This window comes from Pelobates fuscus, chromosome 4 (genome assembly GCF_036172605.1).
Source record: "Pelobates fuscus isolate aPelFus1 chromosome 4, aPelFus1.pri, whole genome shotgun sequence".
Taxonomy (NCBI): domain Eukaryota; kingdom Metazoa; phylum Chordata; class Amphibia; order Anura; family Pelobatidae; genus Pelobates; species Pelobates fuscus.
In genome coordinates, this window is record NC_086320.1 from 383,239,466 (window position 1) to 383,252,982 (window position 13,517).

The following is a 13,517-nucleotide window of genomic DNA, read 5'->3' on the forward strand; positions in this document are numbered from 1 at the left end:
GCCCTGACCTATTGGATTTTAATCCCCTTCAACCTGTGCCCCCTGCCCGACCTATTGGATTTTAATCCCCTTTCAACCTGTGCCCCCTGCCCTGACCTATTGGATTTAAATCCTTTTCAACCTGTGCCCCCTGCCCTGACATATTGGATTTAAATCCTTTTCAACCTGTGCCACCTGCCCTGATGTATTGGATTTTAATCCTTTTGAACCTGTGCCCCCTGCCCCGACCTATTGGATTTTTAATTTCTCTTTGACCCTGTTCTTACTTATAATCTTTCACCTATCATGAGCCCATGCAGTTGCTAAAAACTGGAAAGATTTGAGATGACATTTGCAAAATTAAGGTCAAAATAGTAAAGCTCAAAACGGAATCTTTATTTGCATTTTGACTATTTTTGGCCTCCAATTTTCAATTCCCGACTTGGGCCTTGATTTAGCTTTTCAAATGATTTAATGTTTTTGGATAAACTTCTAGAATTTTTACATAAAATTCAAACATAAAAAATATGTCAGATATACAAAAATAACAAAATAATACAAAATTAAAATCTATTTCAACATATTAAATCATTTGAAAATCTTATCAAAAAATATTAAATTGAGGCCTTAATGAACACACCCCATTAGTTCTGAATTTCACCATGATTCTTTGCTGCGCACATTTAATAGGAATAAAATTGCAATCGCTTATTTAACTTGTTTAATTAACTCTGTGTATTATTCAGTTCATTAATTAATTCAGTGCATGAGCCAGCAGTTGTCCTGGAATAAATGTTTCTCCGCTAATAAAACAAATCAGTAATTCAGCACAATTTGATTTTGGTTTCTTAGCATTGTGTTATTCTTTGTGGAGTAACGCTCTGGAAATCGTTTCCCGCTGGCTGTGAAGAGCGAAAGCACCTTCTACGTCTTTCTTTCTTACTAGAATTTTATTTCGTACATCAACACACAAGACATGTACTGCCAATAAGATCTCTCGTTTCCAGTGACACCGATTCACCAGCTGTACCTTGCCAAGGACTGGCACCAAGTATTCTCTGGGAATCGCCACTCGCTAACAGCTTTTTGCTAAAAATTCTGTTATTTGCTTCCCATGTTCAGAACTGCAAACCTGCTTTTATTTCTTAGATGACTCTGTTCTAGTGGTGTTATAACAGACATGCCACGATATCAATAAAACGTGTAAGAAAAAAGGGAAAACAGCAGCACTGGAATCATAGCGCCTTGGAGAATTTCTCCAGTCAGTTCAGCTTTTTTGGCCTTAAATATGAAATTCACAGTTCTCATTTTAGTAAATAACCCTGTATTAGGCAGGATATGGGACATGTATTTAATATACGTGGACATTAAACATTGGGGTTGTGTTCGATACCTACAGGATTTATTGTTTGGATCTTCAAACCCTACAAAGTCAGCGCACACAGAGGAGTCCCCAATGGGGATTTACCATTAATTCCATTACAATTCCATTAAAACATAAAACGCACTCACGCTAATGAACACGTAGACATTAGGAGCTTTGCTGGAGGTGGATTTAGAACTGGAGAACTGGAGTCACAGAGAAATACCGTGTGTGTGTGTGCAAGTTTTTATTATGCCTCTTCCTACTTACCGTTTTGCAAGAGGGGGATATGATCCCAGGTGGTCCAGTGGAGAGTGAGTTGGATTCCCAGTGGTCCAGTGGGGGGAGCATTGTGGTGTGCACCAATATTGGGTGCAGATCACTTTAAGAGCTCCAGGCTGTGGTGTTCTGAATCACTGAGAAGGACTGCAAAGGAGCTCTTAAAGTGGTCTGCACTAGCTATTGGTGCAGACCACAGTGCTCCCTCAACAAAGTGAGGGGATTCCGGGCTGAGCAGGGAGATCTGTTAATCTGCCTTCTGAGTCTAGGAGCCCCATCAGTGCCACGGCTGGAGATTCGGGCCTAAACAGAGGTCCTATATAGCCTCCTTAGTTTTGCTTACTAGCTATGTTTCACATGACTCTGCACGGTTAATCATTGCAGCTTCAATCATTACTATTGAGCATAACCCTCCAGATTGTAAACTCATTTCAGCAGGGTCCTGTCGAGATTTGTAATTGTTTGCCTCATGTGTTCAGCCCTTTATAATATTGCAAAACACTGTGAAATACGTTGCTGCTATATAAATACCAATAATAATAGGAATTTTTTGTTTTTTTAAATGCAATGAGGTCATTGTATTTCAGGCCATATACTAAATGTAAATAAACACGTAGGGCAGATTTCTTAGCAATCAAGAAAGGGGGGCGAATTCTAAAAGTGGGACAGTTGCCATGGATATCGAAGGTGATTATTCTACTTCTACAATTTTGTGCCTCGGTTTAAAGAGTCTGACAGCCGATAAAAGCCACATTTCCTGCTCAGGGCAGCTTGGTGTTTATCTTAAGCATTCTTGACTTCTTTCACTGTATCAGTTTTTCCACCTCTACTGGAAGGCTATTCCTTGCATCCTTTCTGTTAAAAAAAAAATAGTTCCTTACAGAACCCCAATATATCGAATCCCCTAATCCTGGTGCAGCCATCTGGGAATTAATCAGGAACAGGAAACCCAGCCAGATAATATCAAATAAACACCAAACTGACCATCAAACGAATCATTGCCAAATGTTTGATCTTGGTGATATGATAATCTGAGCTGGAAACATTTCGAGGTTCTCGGTAACATTTACTGGGGCCCATTACAGAGGGTGAACCATAGAAAAATGTGGCTGCCCCCAGAAACCCACTTCAGTCTTCTCTTCCATTCCAGCAAAGATCCCGTCCTGAGGGAAATGTGGCCAGATGGACAACTGAGCATCAGCGAGGTGACCAAAAGGCCTCTGACAGCTGCCACGCTCTTCAAAAACTCCATGATTGCACTGGTAGAGAACCTGGCATGTAAGGTAAGTGCCCTCATGCCAATCAGTGATACAATGTACCCTGCACACACCAATATCCCATAATGAAACCGGCTCCGGGCAATAAAACTCTTTATCTCGGCAACATGACCGGTGTACTGAAGTACGGCACCTTACCCGGGGTGTCTGTATTAGCCCAACTAAAAGTATGTGTTTCAGAAAATAAATGCACTCTGACATTCCTGTATTACTCTTACATCACTGAAATGATCCTATGACATCACCAAATTACTCACTGCAATTCCTCTTACATCAGACATGTACTGTATTACAGAATCAAAAGTACCGGTATTCTTACATCACTGAAATGACAGTATTTCTTTAATTAAATGACATAACTGAAACTAATGATATCGTTGTAGCTTGCACTAACTTGGCAACCAATTATTACATTTTAGTATAACAAATAACAAATACATTTTAGAAAGTCATTTAGACTCTTCCATGGTTAAACATCTCTTCATCATCAGAAAAGTATTGATGCTACAATGAACTACAAACACTGCCCACAGTGTGATCGGTGTGCCTATTTCAAAGGCCAAAATATGGGTCACAACCATGAGTCTATGCTGACATCACCACTGTCTATAATAAGGCTATTATTACAGGCTAGTTCTGTCATCACTCCTGTCTATAATAAGGTTATTATTACAGGCTAGTTCTGTCATCACTCCTGTCTATAACTAGGTTATTATTACAGGCTAGTTCTGTCATCACTCCTGTCTATAATAAGGTTATTATTACAGGCTAGTTTTGTCATCACTCCTGTCTATAATAAGGTTATTATTACAGGCTAGTTTTGTCATCACTCCTGTCTATAATAATGTTATTATTACAGGCTAGTTCTGTCATCACTCCTGTCTATAATATGGTTATTATTACAGGCTAGTTTTGTCATCACTCCTGTCTATAATAATGTTATTATTACAGGCTAGTTCTGACATCACTCCTGTCTATAATAATGTTATTATTACAGGCTATTTCTGACATCACTCCTGTCTATAATAAGGTTATTATTACAGGCTGGTTCTGACATTACTGCTATCTATAATATGGTTAGTATTACACACTGGTTCTAACACTACTACTGTCTATAACTAGGTTATTATTACAGGCTAGTTCTGACATCACTCCTGTCTGTAATAAGGTTATTATTACACACTGGTTCTGACATCACTCCTGCCTGTAATAAGGTTATTATTACACACATCATGTATCATGTATTAAAACAGTCAGTCTCGTACATTTGCTTGCTCTCACCTTGCGTCTGCTCTGTAATAAGGGTATATTGCCTTACTGTTTATAAATATACTTATTAAACAGAACTTGTTAATTGATATTTACACAATACCCAGAAAGGTGTGTGCGTTTCTCAGTTTTAATCTGCTTCTCTTTGACTTTCAATCTTGGAAAGCACATCCTCTGAGAGGTTTTAGCCTCTCCCCTCAGCTTCCTCTCTGTACCTGTTAATATCGTGTGCCCACGCATGTTCTTAGCATTGGGCAGAAATAGCATCAGTCCCTGCGTGGCGCAGCCTCGCACACTGTTATTATCTGCGCCGATTTTAGGAAGTGTGTGGGATGAAATCAGTCTGTAGTGTTTGGCAACTAAAATATGCAGACTAGTTTATCAGACAGGGGTCTCCTGAGGGGGAGATGTCACCCCACCAACTAAGAATTTAGATATTTGGGCATAGACTCTGTAACGGAACCGCTGGCACCCCGACCGGGTACCCTCCGCTGACGGATGCTCCTAGTGCTTTCCGAGGACTCCAAGCACTCTGCCTGACACCATAACCACTGCAGACCCCACAAAACGCCACAGCTTGGTTGGGGTTTCACCGTCTCCACCCACTCTGGGCCGAAGACCAGGGTCCAGCTTCCAGTAGGTGGACCTCTCCGAATTCCAGAGAGCAGGAACAAAAACAAGCTCTTAGCAGAGCTTAGTGATTATACCCTGGGGAGTATAGTGATTATTGCAATCCCCAGAGTGTAGTTCTCCAATCCCCCAAACATGAGCCGAAACTTCATGAAGGTCCAAGATGATCTGAGGTGCTAGCACACCCAGTCTGCTTTTATTTCCATCTTAGACATATAAGACCGCCCACAGGGGAGGGGTAAAATAGCCAATAGCATAACGGTTGCAACCCACAGGTTCCCTCCCCTCAGATAACCAGTTAACATAATTATTACAGCCAGGAAAACTACAGTTTTTATACATGTGCTATAACTTTAAAACCGTACATCCAATCTTCATATTTAGAGTCAGCACACTTTAAACATAAACCCTTCCAAAAATCAGACAAATCCCTCCAGTGGATCAAAAGTTGGTTGGAAGTCCTTTATGACCGACCGCAAGCACAATTTCCTGCCCAAAACAGTTCCATAGATTTGGGCTGTGCGGTCGGTCAAATATTCGAACGGGACTTAGTCTCTGAAGCTGAAAAACGAAGTGTAGGAGAAGGTAAGGGTCAGCAGTGTTTGGTAAAATGTGTAGCCGATTTCAGTTCCATGGATTTGGCTACACACACCGCTGACCTCGTTCGAAGGAACAAAGATGGCCGCCGCCACGTGTTCGTTTGTCGAATGGCGGCCACTTCGGCTGCATCCGAAGTGCCAATTTAAAGCTGCAGAATTGTTCCATATTATTTAAAGGGACAGTCTTATAAAATCCAATCTGCTAAAAGAGTCTAACAGGTAATACCTTCCAGGGGCCATAGTCTTAAAGGGTATTGTTACCCAAAGTCTCAATATGTCCCCAGACAGTTCTTAAAGGGCCAGCAGCAGTAAAATAAAATACCATTCACTGTGCTTAAAGGGCCAGTAGTCGCACAATAAAATACAATATGCCCAAATGTTGCACCTGAAGGGCCAAATCTCCCAGGGACCATAGTCAACAGGTACGAGGCTGGCAATCAGGCTCCTCCAACAGCCATGGGTAAAGGGCAGCTTGTGACCAATAAACCCAGTGACAAAAGGCATTTCGTCACAGACTCCATGTTCCTTCGAATAGTAGCTGGAAGGAGGCATGGCATGTATGTCAGCGTATATTTAAAAAAAAAAAAAAAAAAAAAAATGCTTTACTGGGGTTGATACCGGCTCTCTATTAAGATTGCAGTAACGGAATAAAGTCCCGTGGAGGTGGCGGGCTGAGGCCCTGGTCCTTAGCATGTTTTGTAAATAGTAATCAATAAACTGTTGCAAGCGGGATGCCAGGACCTGGTGCTGAATTAGAGCCGGATTAAAGCGGCACTGTCATGCCGACTTACCTTTCCCCAATCGCTTCCTTTTCTCGCCCTCTCTCAGGATCTGTTCTTCCTTTCTGATCTAGTTTTCCTTAACCCCTTAAGGACACACGACATGTGTGACATGTCATGATTCCATTGTATTCCAGAAGTTTGGTCCTTAAGGGGTTAAAGCATAAGACACAGTTGTGACTACTTTGTCTTATGTATTTGTCCTTCGCTTGACCAGCTTTGACCCACGGAGAAGCCAAGCCCGCTCCGTTTCCGGTGGTCAAACAAAATTTCCCCACAATGCTCACCTCTCCTCCTGTGTTCTTGTGTTGCTTCATTCACCTTTCGAATGATTTTGCTGGTGAAACTACTGAATTTTATCATAACAGAATGAGTATAGTTTGCCCATTTATTTTTTTTTGAATTCTTTATTTTTGTAGTGCAGTATTATGCAAACAGCTTCATGTAGACATTGTTAAGGGTAAAACAAGATAAAGCATTGGTGGAACATACAATATCAGGAAAAAATGCACTGTTTTTATATTAATACATGACATGGTGGATCAGCATGTCTCAAACGATTTTCAGAGCTAGTTACGAGTTAGTTAAGTCTAGTGACAACATTATAACAATTAATGATATGATATGGTGTCCAACAGCATTATTAATCTTAAGATTTGGTCAGGATAAGTAACTGTTGAAGTGTAAAAGTTAAGTAGAACAAGAAGAATGCATGCTGAGTAGGTCAGGATATAGTTACATGCTAGTGTTGTGCGTTGCTAACACAAAGAGCATCAGGCATGGCATTACCGGAGAACATTATAAGAGAACAATAAAATGGTGCTTGCTAGCCAGCATAACTACACCCATTTATTGTTTTGTAACTAAAGCATTCAAGATTATAACCGTAGGGTAATAATAGAGTGGGAATAGAAACCCTAGAAGACCCCATGATAGGCAAACTGTGCAACCCCCATTTAGAATAAAGAAGTATGCTCCCCACATCATACGACAACAATGGGTGCAGTACTGTGACACCCTGCAGGATACTGCAAGTACAAGGTTCTGTCCCAAGATCAGCCTACGCCCCGCTGTGGTATCCCAGTGTCCAGCCACAAGTGTCTCACGATTGGGCCAGATGTCTCATGTAGGTGAAGGCATACCGGCTTGGGAGAATCATATGGCAGGCTTAGTGTTGTCTGTTCGGTGCTCCCAGGTGGCGTCAGTGGTTTGGGATGCAGGCACTGCTGAAGCTTCAGAGCAGGTCGTGGCTGGTAGCAGGGATTTAGGTGTGTGGCTATTCGGCTGTGTTGATTCCCAACTGCATCGGGATACTGGCATGTAGCTTTGCGACCCGGAAAGTGCGGTCGTCTCCGCCGCCGTCTTTGTCGAGCTCCCTTAACCCTGAGAACCACGTGTTTGCGACGGGAGCGTGGTTGGGCTTGTGGCTCCTGGAGGGTAGCAGCTTGCTGGCGCTCACGAATCTTGCACTCCAGCCGTCTCCAGAAAGCCGTGAAGATTGCATCCAGCTTGTCCTCCAGCTCATGATGGGTGTCTCTGGGGTCCGGGGGCCACGCGTTTGCCACCATTTTAGGTGAGTCACAGGAGGGTCTAGTAGCTCTAGTGGCTTGTGCTCTCCCAGTTGCCTCCGAGGCTTGGACCGGGATAACCCCCGCCGGTCCAAGGGGGGGGTGACGGGGCTCTTGTGTGGGAACGGCTGCTTTGGTGCGCTGCTGGGTCGGGAGATCGGCCGCCTCTCCCGTCCTAAGCTTGCTAGGCCGCCACCGTAGGCCGCAGCCTGTCACCTGGAGTTCTCGCTTGCGGGGAACACTCGAGTCCGGTATCGGATGATTCACCAGGGCGCCCCCAGTAAGGGTAGCGCACCCCGGCATTAATTCAGGCAGGAGATCTGCTGGTATTTCCCGATAAACAGCCTGTGTGGTGGGAGCTCATCCACCATGCGACTGCTCTGCTTGCAGGTCAGGCCCCGCCCCCCTTGTCCTTTTGTTTTAGAACAACATTCGGTACTTTTGTTTGGGTCTGGATTTCATTTGAATGAAATTCTGATCCTATTTGGGCCTATTCGTGTTATCTGTATTTAGTATTAGTAAATTTTGGTATTTCGGCCTTTTAGTAGATAGTTTCTAATACCGTGGGAATTAGGGAGCTATTTACTAAGCGGCTGCAAGTTGCAGTCATTGCACGATTAGGATTGGAATTTCATTTGAATGAAGCAGCAGGAGGAGAGGTGAGTATTGTGGGAAAATTTCTTTAACTACAGGAAAGGGAGCAGGCTTATCTCCTCCCTGGGTCAAAGATGGTCAAGCGTAGAAAAAATACACAAGACAAAATAGTCCTACTTTGTCTTACGTTGTAACAAAAACTACATCAGTTATGAAGAAAAGAAGAACAGGTTCTTAGAGAGGAAGAAAAGAGGAAGCGATTGGGGAAAGATAAGTTCGGCATGACAGTGCCGCTTTAAAATGATCAAGCGCCCTAGGTAGCATGGCAAATAGAGCCCTGGACTCTGTTTTGTGTTTGGGAGAGTTATCAAAGTGTTAAACTGCGCATCGGTCTCAATCTGTATAAACAAATCACATTCTATTTATCAAAACTAAAGAACCAAGATCCCGGAGGGACTCTTCATCTCCCTTAAATCTCTAACTACCAGACAATAAACACAGGGTCTTTTTATTAAAAATAAACGGATTTCCCTGTAAAATCTGCAACATGCAGGCACCATAATGCGGCACGGTTCATTGTTAATATCGTTATTTTCTCATCTTCTCCCTGGCTTTGTAATGTTAATGTGAATCTGTGCGTGTCTCTATAGAGAGATGTTTTAACTAGCGAGATGTGACCTGCCCATGAACCCTCGGCTCTGAGTAACGTTACGGTGAGCTTCGCGTCTACGCTGCAAGAACAGAAATCCTGCTGTTTCCGCTTCATTGCAAATTAAATGTTTATTTAAAATAAAATAAATTATTTTCTATCTAGAGCATCATGTTTAATATGAAAGAAATGTATCGACAGCGACAGGTTATCGATATAAGAGGGTGCAGGACGGGAGGCAGTGTGTGCAGGACGGGAGGCAGTGTGTGCAGGACGGGAGGCAGTGTGTGCAGGACGGGAGGCAGTGTGTGCAGGATGGGAGGCAGTGTGTGCAGGATGGGAGGCAGCGGGTGCAGAATGGGAGGCAGTGTGTGCAGGACGGGAGGCAGTGTGTGCAGGACGGGAGGCAGTGTGTGCAGGACGGGAGGCAGTGTGTGCAGGACGGGAGGCAGTGTGTGCAGGACGGGAGGCAGTGTGTGCAGGACGGGAGGCAGTGTGTGCAGGACGGGAGGCAGTGTGTGCAGGACGGGAGGCAGTGTGTGCAGGATAGGAGGCAGTGTGTGCAGGACGGGAGGCAGTGTGTGCAGGACGGGAGGCAGTGTGTGCAGGACGGGAGGCAGTGTGTGCAGGACGGGAGGCAGTGTGTGCAGGACGGGAGGCAGTGTGTGCAGGACGGGAGGCAGCGGGTGCAGGATGGGAGGCAGTGTGTGCAGGACGGGAGGCAGTGTGTGCAGGACGGGAGGCAGTGTGTGCAGGACGGGAGGCAGTGTGTGCAGGATGGGAGGCAGTGTGTGCAGGACGGGAGGCAGTGTGTGCAGGACGGGAGGCAGTGTGTGCAGGACGGGAGGCAGTGTGTGCAGGACGGGAGGCAGTGTGTGCAGGACGGGAGGCAGTGTGTGCAGGACGGGAGGCAGTGTGTGCAGGACGGGAGGCAGTGTGTGCAGGACGGGAGGCAGTGTGTGCAGGACGGGAGGCAGTGTGTGCAGGACGGGAGGCAGGGGGTGCAGGATGGGAGGCAGTGTGTGCAGGACGGGAGGCAGTGTGTGCAGGACGGGAGGCAGTGTGTGCAGGACGGGAGGCAGTGTGTGCAGGACGGGAGGCAGTGTGTGCAGGACGGGAGGCAGTGTGTGCAGGATGGGAGGCAGTGTGTGCAGGATGGGAGGCAGTGTGTGCAGGACGGGAGGCAGTGTGTGCAGGACGGGAGGCAGTGTGTGCAGGACGGGAGGCAGTGTGTGCAGGACGGGAGGCAGTGTGTGCAGGACGGGAGGCAGTGTGTGCAGGACGGGAGGCAGTGTGTGCAGGACGGGAGGCAGTGGTTGCAGGACGGGAAGCAGGGGGTGCAGGACGGGAGGTAGTGGTTGCAGGACGGAGGTAGTGTAACCGTGGGCGGTTCCCTTATTTACCTCTATAATGTCTTAAAGCATAGAACTTAGCAGGGCTAACCATACAGATATCTTAGCCATAATGTTATATAGTTAGTAAGAGATCCTCTATTTAACATATGTAAATAATTGAGAATACAATATAAAATAAGGATTGTATTGGAAGCAATAGTTTTGTCTTTTAGATATTTATTATATAAAAATATAAATATAGACATATAACATCCATTATAGCAGCGTTTATAAGATGAAATGAAATGCTTGCAAATATCATTAATAGATTAACATACCCTTCTGAACATGTCATCATGTCAGCCTCTCAGTCATTTTAAGATGGAGCAGCGTCTGTCTCCAAGTCTCTCCTCCGTTTCTTAACATTTAAAAGTACACCTATTTATACCTTAAGTGTCGTCATTTTAGAGTCACCATAGTTCATATATGAAAAAGTTACTTGTCTACTTTAAATCAATTTAGGACCTCCCTTAATTTGGCAAAGATACAAGGCAATAACTAAAGGGTGCATACGTCATGGAAATTTTCCTGACTTAGTTCAAGATGGCATCTTAAAGTCTGAATAGCTTATTTGTTGTTTATACTAAGACGTAAGTGCACAGTCGTGGGAGATTCCCGGATTTGGGGAAGTTCCATTAACTTGGGGTTACCACAGTATATTGTGTACTGAAAGAGTCGTAGTATAGCCTTGAAACTTGTTTATGCGTTATTGTTATTGTAATTCGTCTGGGACAAAATGGCGCAAACATATTATGCACTGAGGTTATTGCTTAAAGAAACATCTATGAAAAACAATATGTTCCATTTCTAACACCTTGTCAGTTTGCAATATCTCTTAAAGACAAAGTACACAGTTTAAGAAATACAACATTTCATTCTAAAACTTGTAATATTTGCATTTGCCCATAACAGTAGTGGTTGCAGGACGGAAGGCAGGGGGTGCAGGACGGGAGGCAGCAGGTGCAGGGCGGGAGGCAGCGGGTGCAGTACGGGAGGCAGCAGGTGCAGGACGGGAGGCAGCGGGTGCAGGACGGGAAGCAGGGGGTGCAGGACGGGAAGCAGGGGGTGCAGGACGGGAGGCAGCGGGTGCAGGACGGGAGGCAGTGGGTGCAGGACGGGAGGCAGCGGGTGCAGGACGGGAGGCAGCGGGTGCAGGACGGGAAGCAGGGGGTGCAGGACGGGAGGTAGTGGTTGCAGGACGGAGGTAGTGGTTGCAGGACGGGAGGCAGCGGGTGCAGGACGGGAGGCAGCGGGTGCAGGGCGGGAGGCAGCGGGTGCAGTACGGGAGGCAGCGGGTGCAGGATGGGAGGCAGCGGGTGCAGGATGGGAGGCAGCGGGTGCAGGACGGGAAGCAGGGGGTGCAGGATGGGAAGCAGGGGGTGCAGGACGGGAGGCAGCGGGTGCAGGACGGGAGGCAGTGGGTGCAGGACGGGAGGCAGCGGGTGCAGGACGGGAGGCAGCGGGTGCAGGGCGGGAGGCAGCGTGTGCAGGACGGGAGGCAGGGGGTGCAGGACGGGAGGCAGTGGGTGCAGGACAGGAGGCAGGACGGGAGGTAGTGGGTGCAGGACAGGAAGCAGGGGGTGCAGGATGGGAAGCAGCGAGTGCAGGACGGGAGGCAGCGGGTGCAGGACAGGAGGCAGTGGGTGCAGGACGGGAAGCAGTGGGTGCAGGACGGGAAGCAGGGGGTGCAGGACGGGAAGCAGGGGGTGCAGAACGGGAAGCAGGGGGTGCAGGACGGGAGGCAGCGGGTGCAGGACGGGAGGCAGCGGGTGCAGGACGGGAGGCAGCGGGTGCAGGACGGGAGGTATTTATTGAATCTTTGTATTTTATATCAAAGATGATTAAAGTTGTTTTGCTGAAGGGAAACATGAAGCATAAATCTTTGTGGCTCCTTCATTGTGAGAAGGTTAATTAGTGTCCGTATGTTCCACTCGTGGGATGTGCATTAAACAGGTTCCTCCATCTCTCTCTGTAGCTGATACTGATCCGTTAATGGAGAAAAGTCATTCATCTATTACAGGCAGCTGAGACACGGCTGCCGCTGCCGGCACACCATGAATGTCCGCCATACGCACCCAGCCTGTCCTAACAATAAGCTGGAATGTTGTCCCTCTACCTGCATCTCCCAAACCATGTGCGGTATTAAAGGCACTATGCGCTTTATAAATAATAACAGTGTTCACTGTGAGCCGCTCCCTGCTTGGGTTACATTTCCTGTATAGCTAGTAGTTTTTTCTCCATATTTGACCACGCCACTCAGGGAGATTTAACTTTTGTTATCCAGTAAATCATCGCGATAAACAGCTGCTGATCGTAGGGTTTGGTTTGGTACACTGGGAATTGTCAGATTTGAACCGAATAGCCAAAATAAAGAAATTCAGCAACTCTGCTAATGTGAGAATTTCGCTATTTTACCCTAAATTATGTAAACTTAACTTTTTCAGTGAATAATCCTGTGACGGACCGCCTGGCCCCATGACTGGGTGCCTCCGCCAATCACTGCTTCCTAGTAACTTCGAGTACTTCCAAGCACTCCAGCAGACACCATCAGAGCTGTAGACCCTTAGCTGCCGCAGCTTGGCTGGGGTCTCGCTGTCCTCCACCCACCCTGGACCCAAGTCAGGGATCCAGCTTCCAGTGCGCAGATCTCTCCTACTCCAGAGAGTATAGCAGGATAGCTCTTACAATAGCAAGCATAGCTGTTCCCTACAATCACAAGACGAGGCTCTGTGTTGAGGGTGATGTTAAACTGTTTAATAGCAGCCACAACTGTCCTTATATGCAAGTCCACATGCAAGGGGCTTTCCATAACATATTCCAGGGGCATTCTCCACTGGACCTTAGAGGGGACTGTGACAAAGTACACACTGTGATGACATTGGCTCTCATGTCCAGGACACTCCCACACAAAATAGGATAATCCCTCCCCTGTGCCTGAGAGATAATTGAGTCAGGAACTGTACTAAACTCAATTATCTCCAGGCACAGAAAATATAAATTTTAACAACACCCCAAAAGTACCCCCAAAACACATGAAAATCCCACAAAAGTCACATCTCCCAACATATCCAAAGAGGGGTTTGGGATTTCTATGGAAGTCATAAATTTTGACTTAAAAATGAAAAGAGGTCCAGGCA

The 13,517-nt window shown here is 46.0% G+C and overlaps 1 protein-coding gene across 1 annotated transcript in view; it reads left to right on the forward strand.

Annotated features, from left to right (window-relative positions):
• MYO1G (myosin IG) overlaps positions 1-13,517 on the forward strand; it is a 212,900-nt gene that overhangs the window by 57,683 nt on the left and 141,700 nt on the right. The window contains exon 14 of the mRNA XM_063452858.1: positions 2,772-2,904. Within this exon, the coding sequence (XP_063308928.1) occupies positions 2,772-2,904 (133 nt within the window). The remainder of the gene's footprint in view (positions 1-2,771; positions 2,905-13,517) is intronic.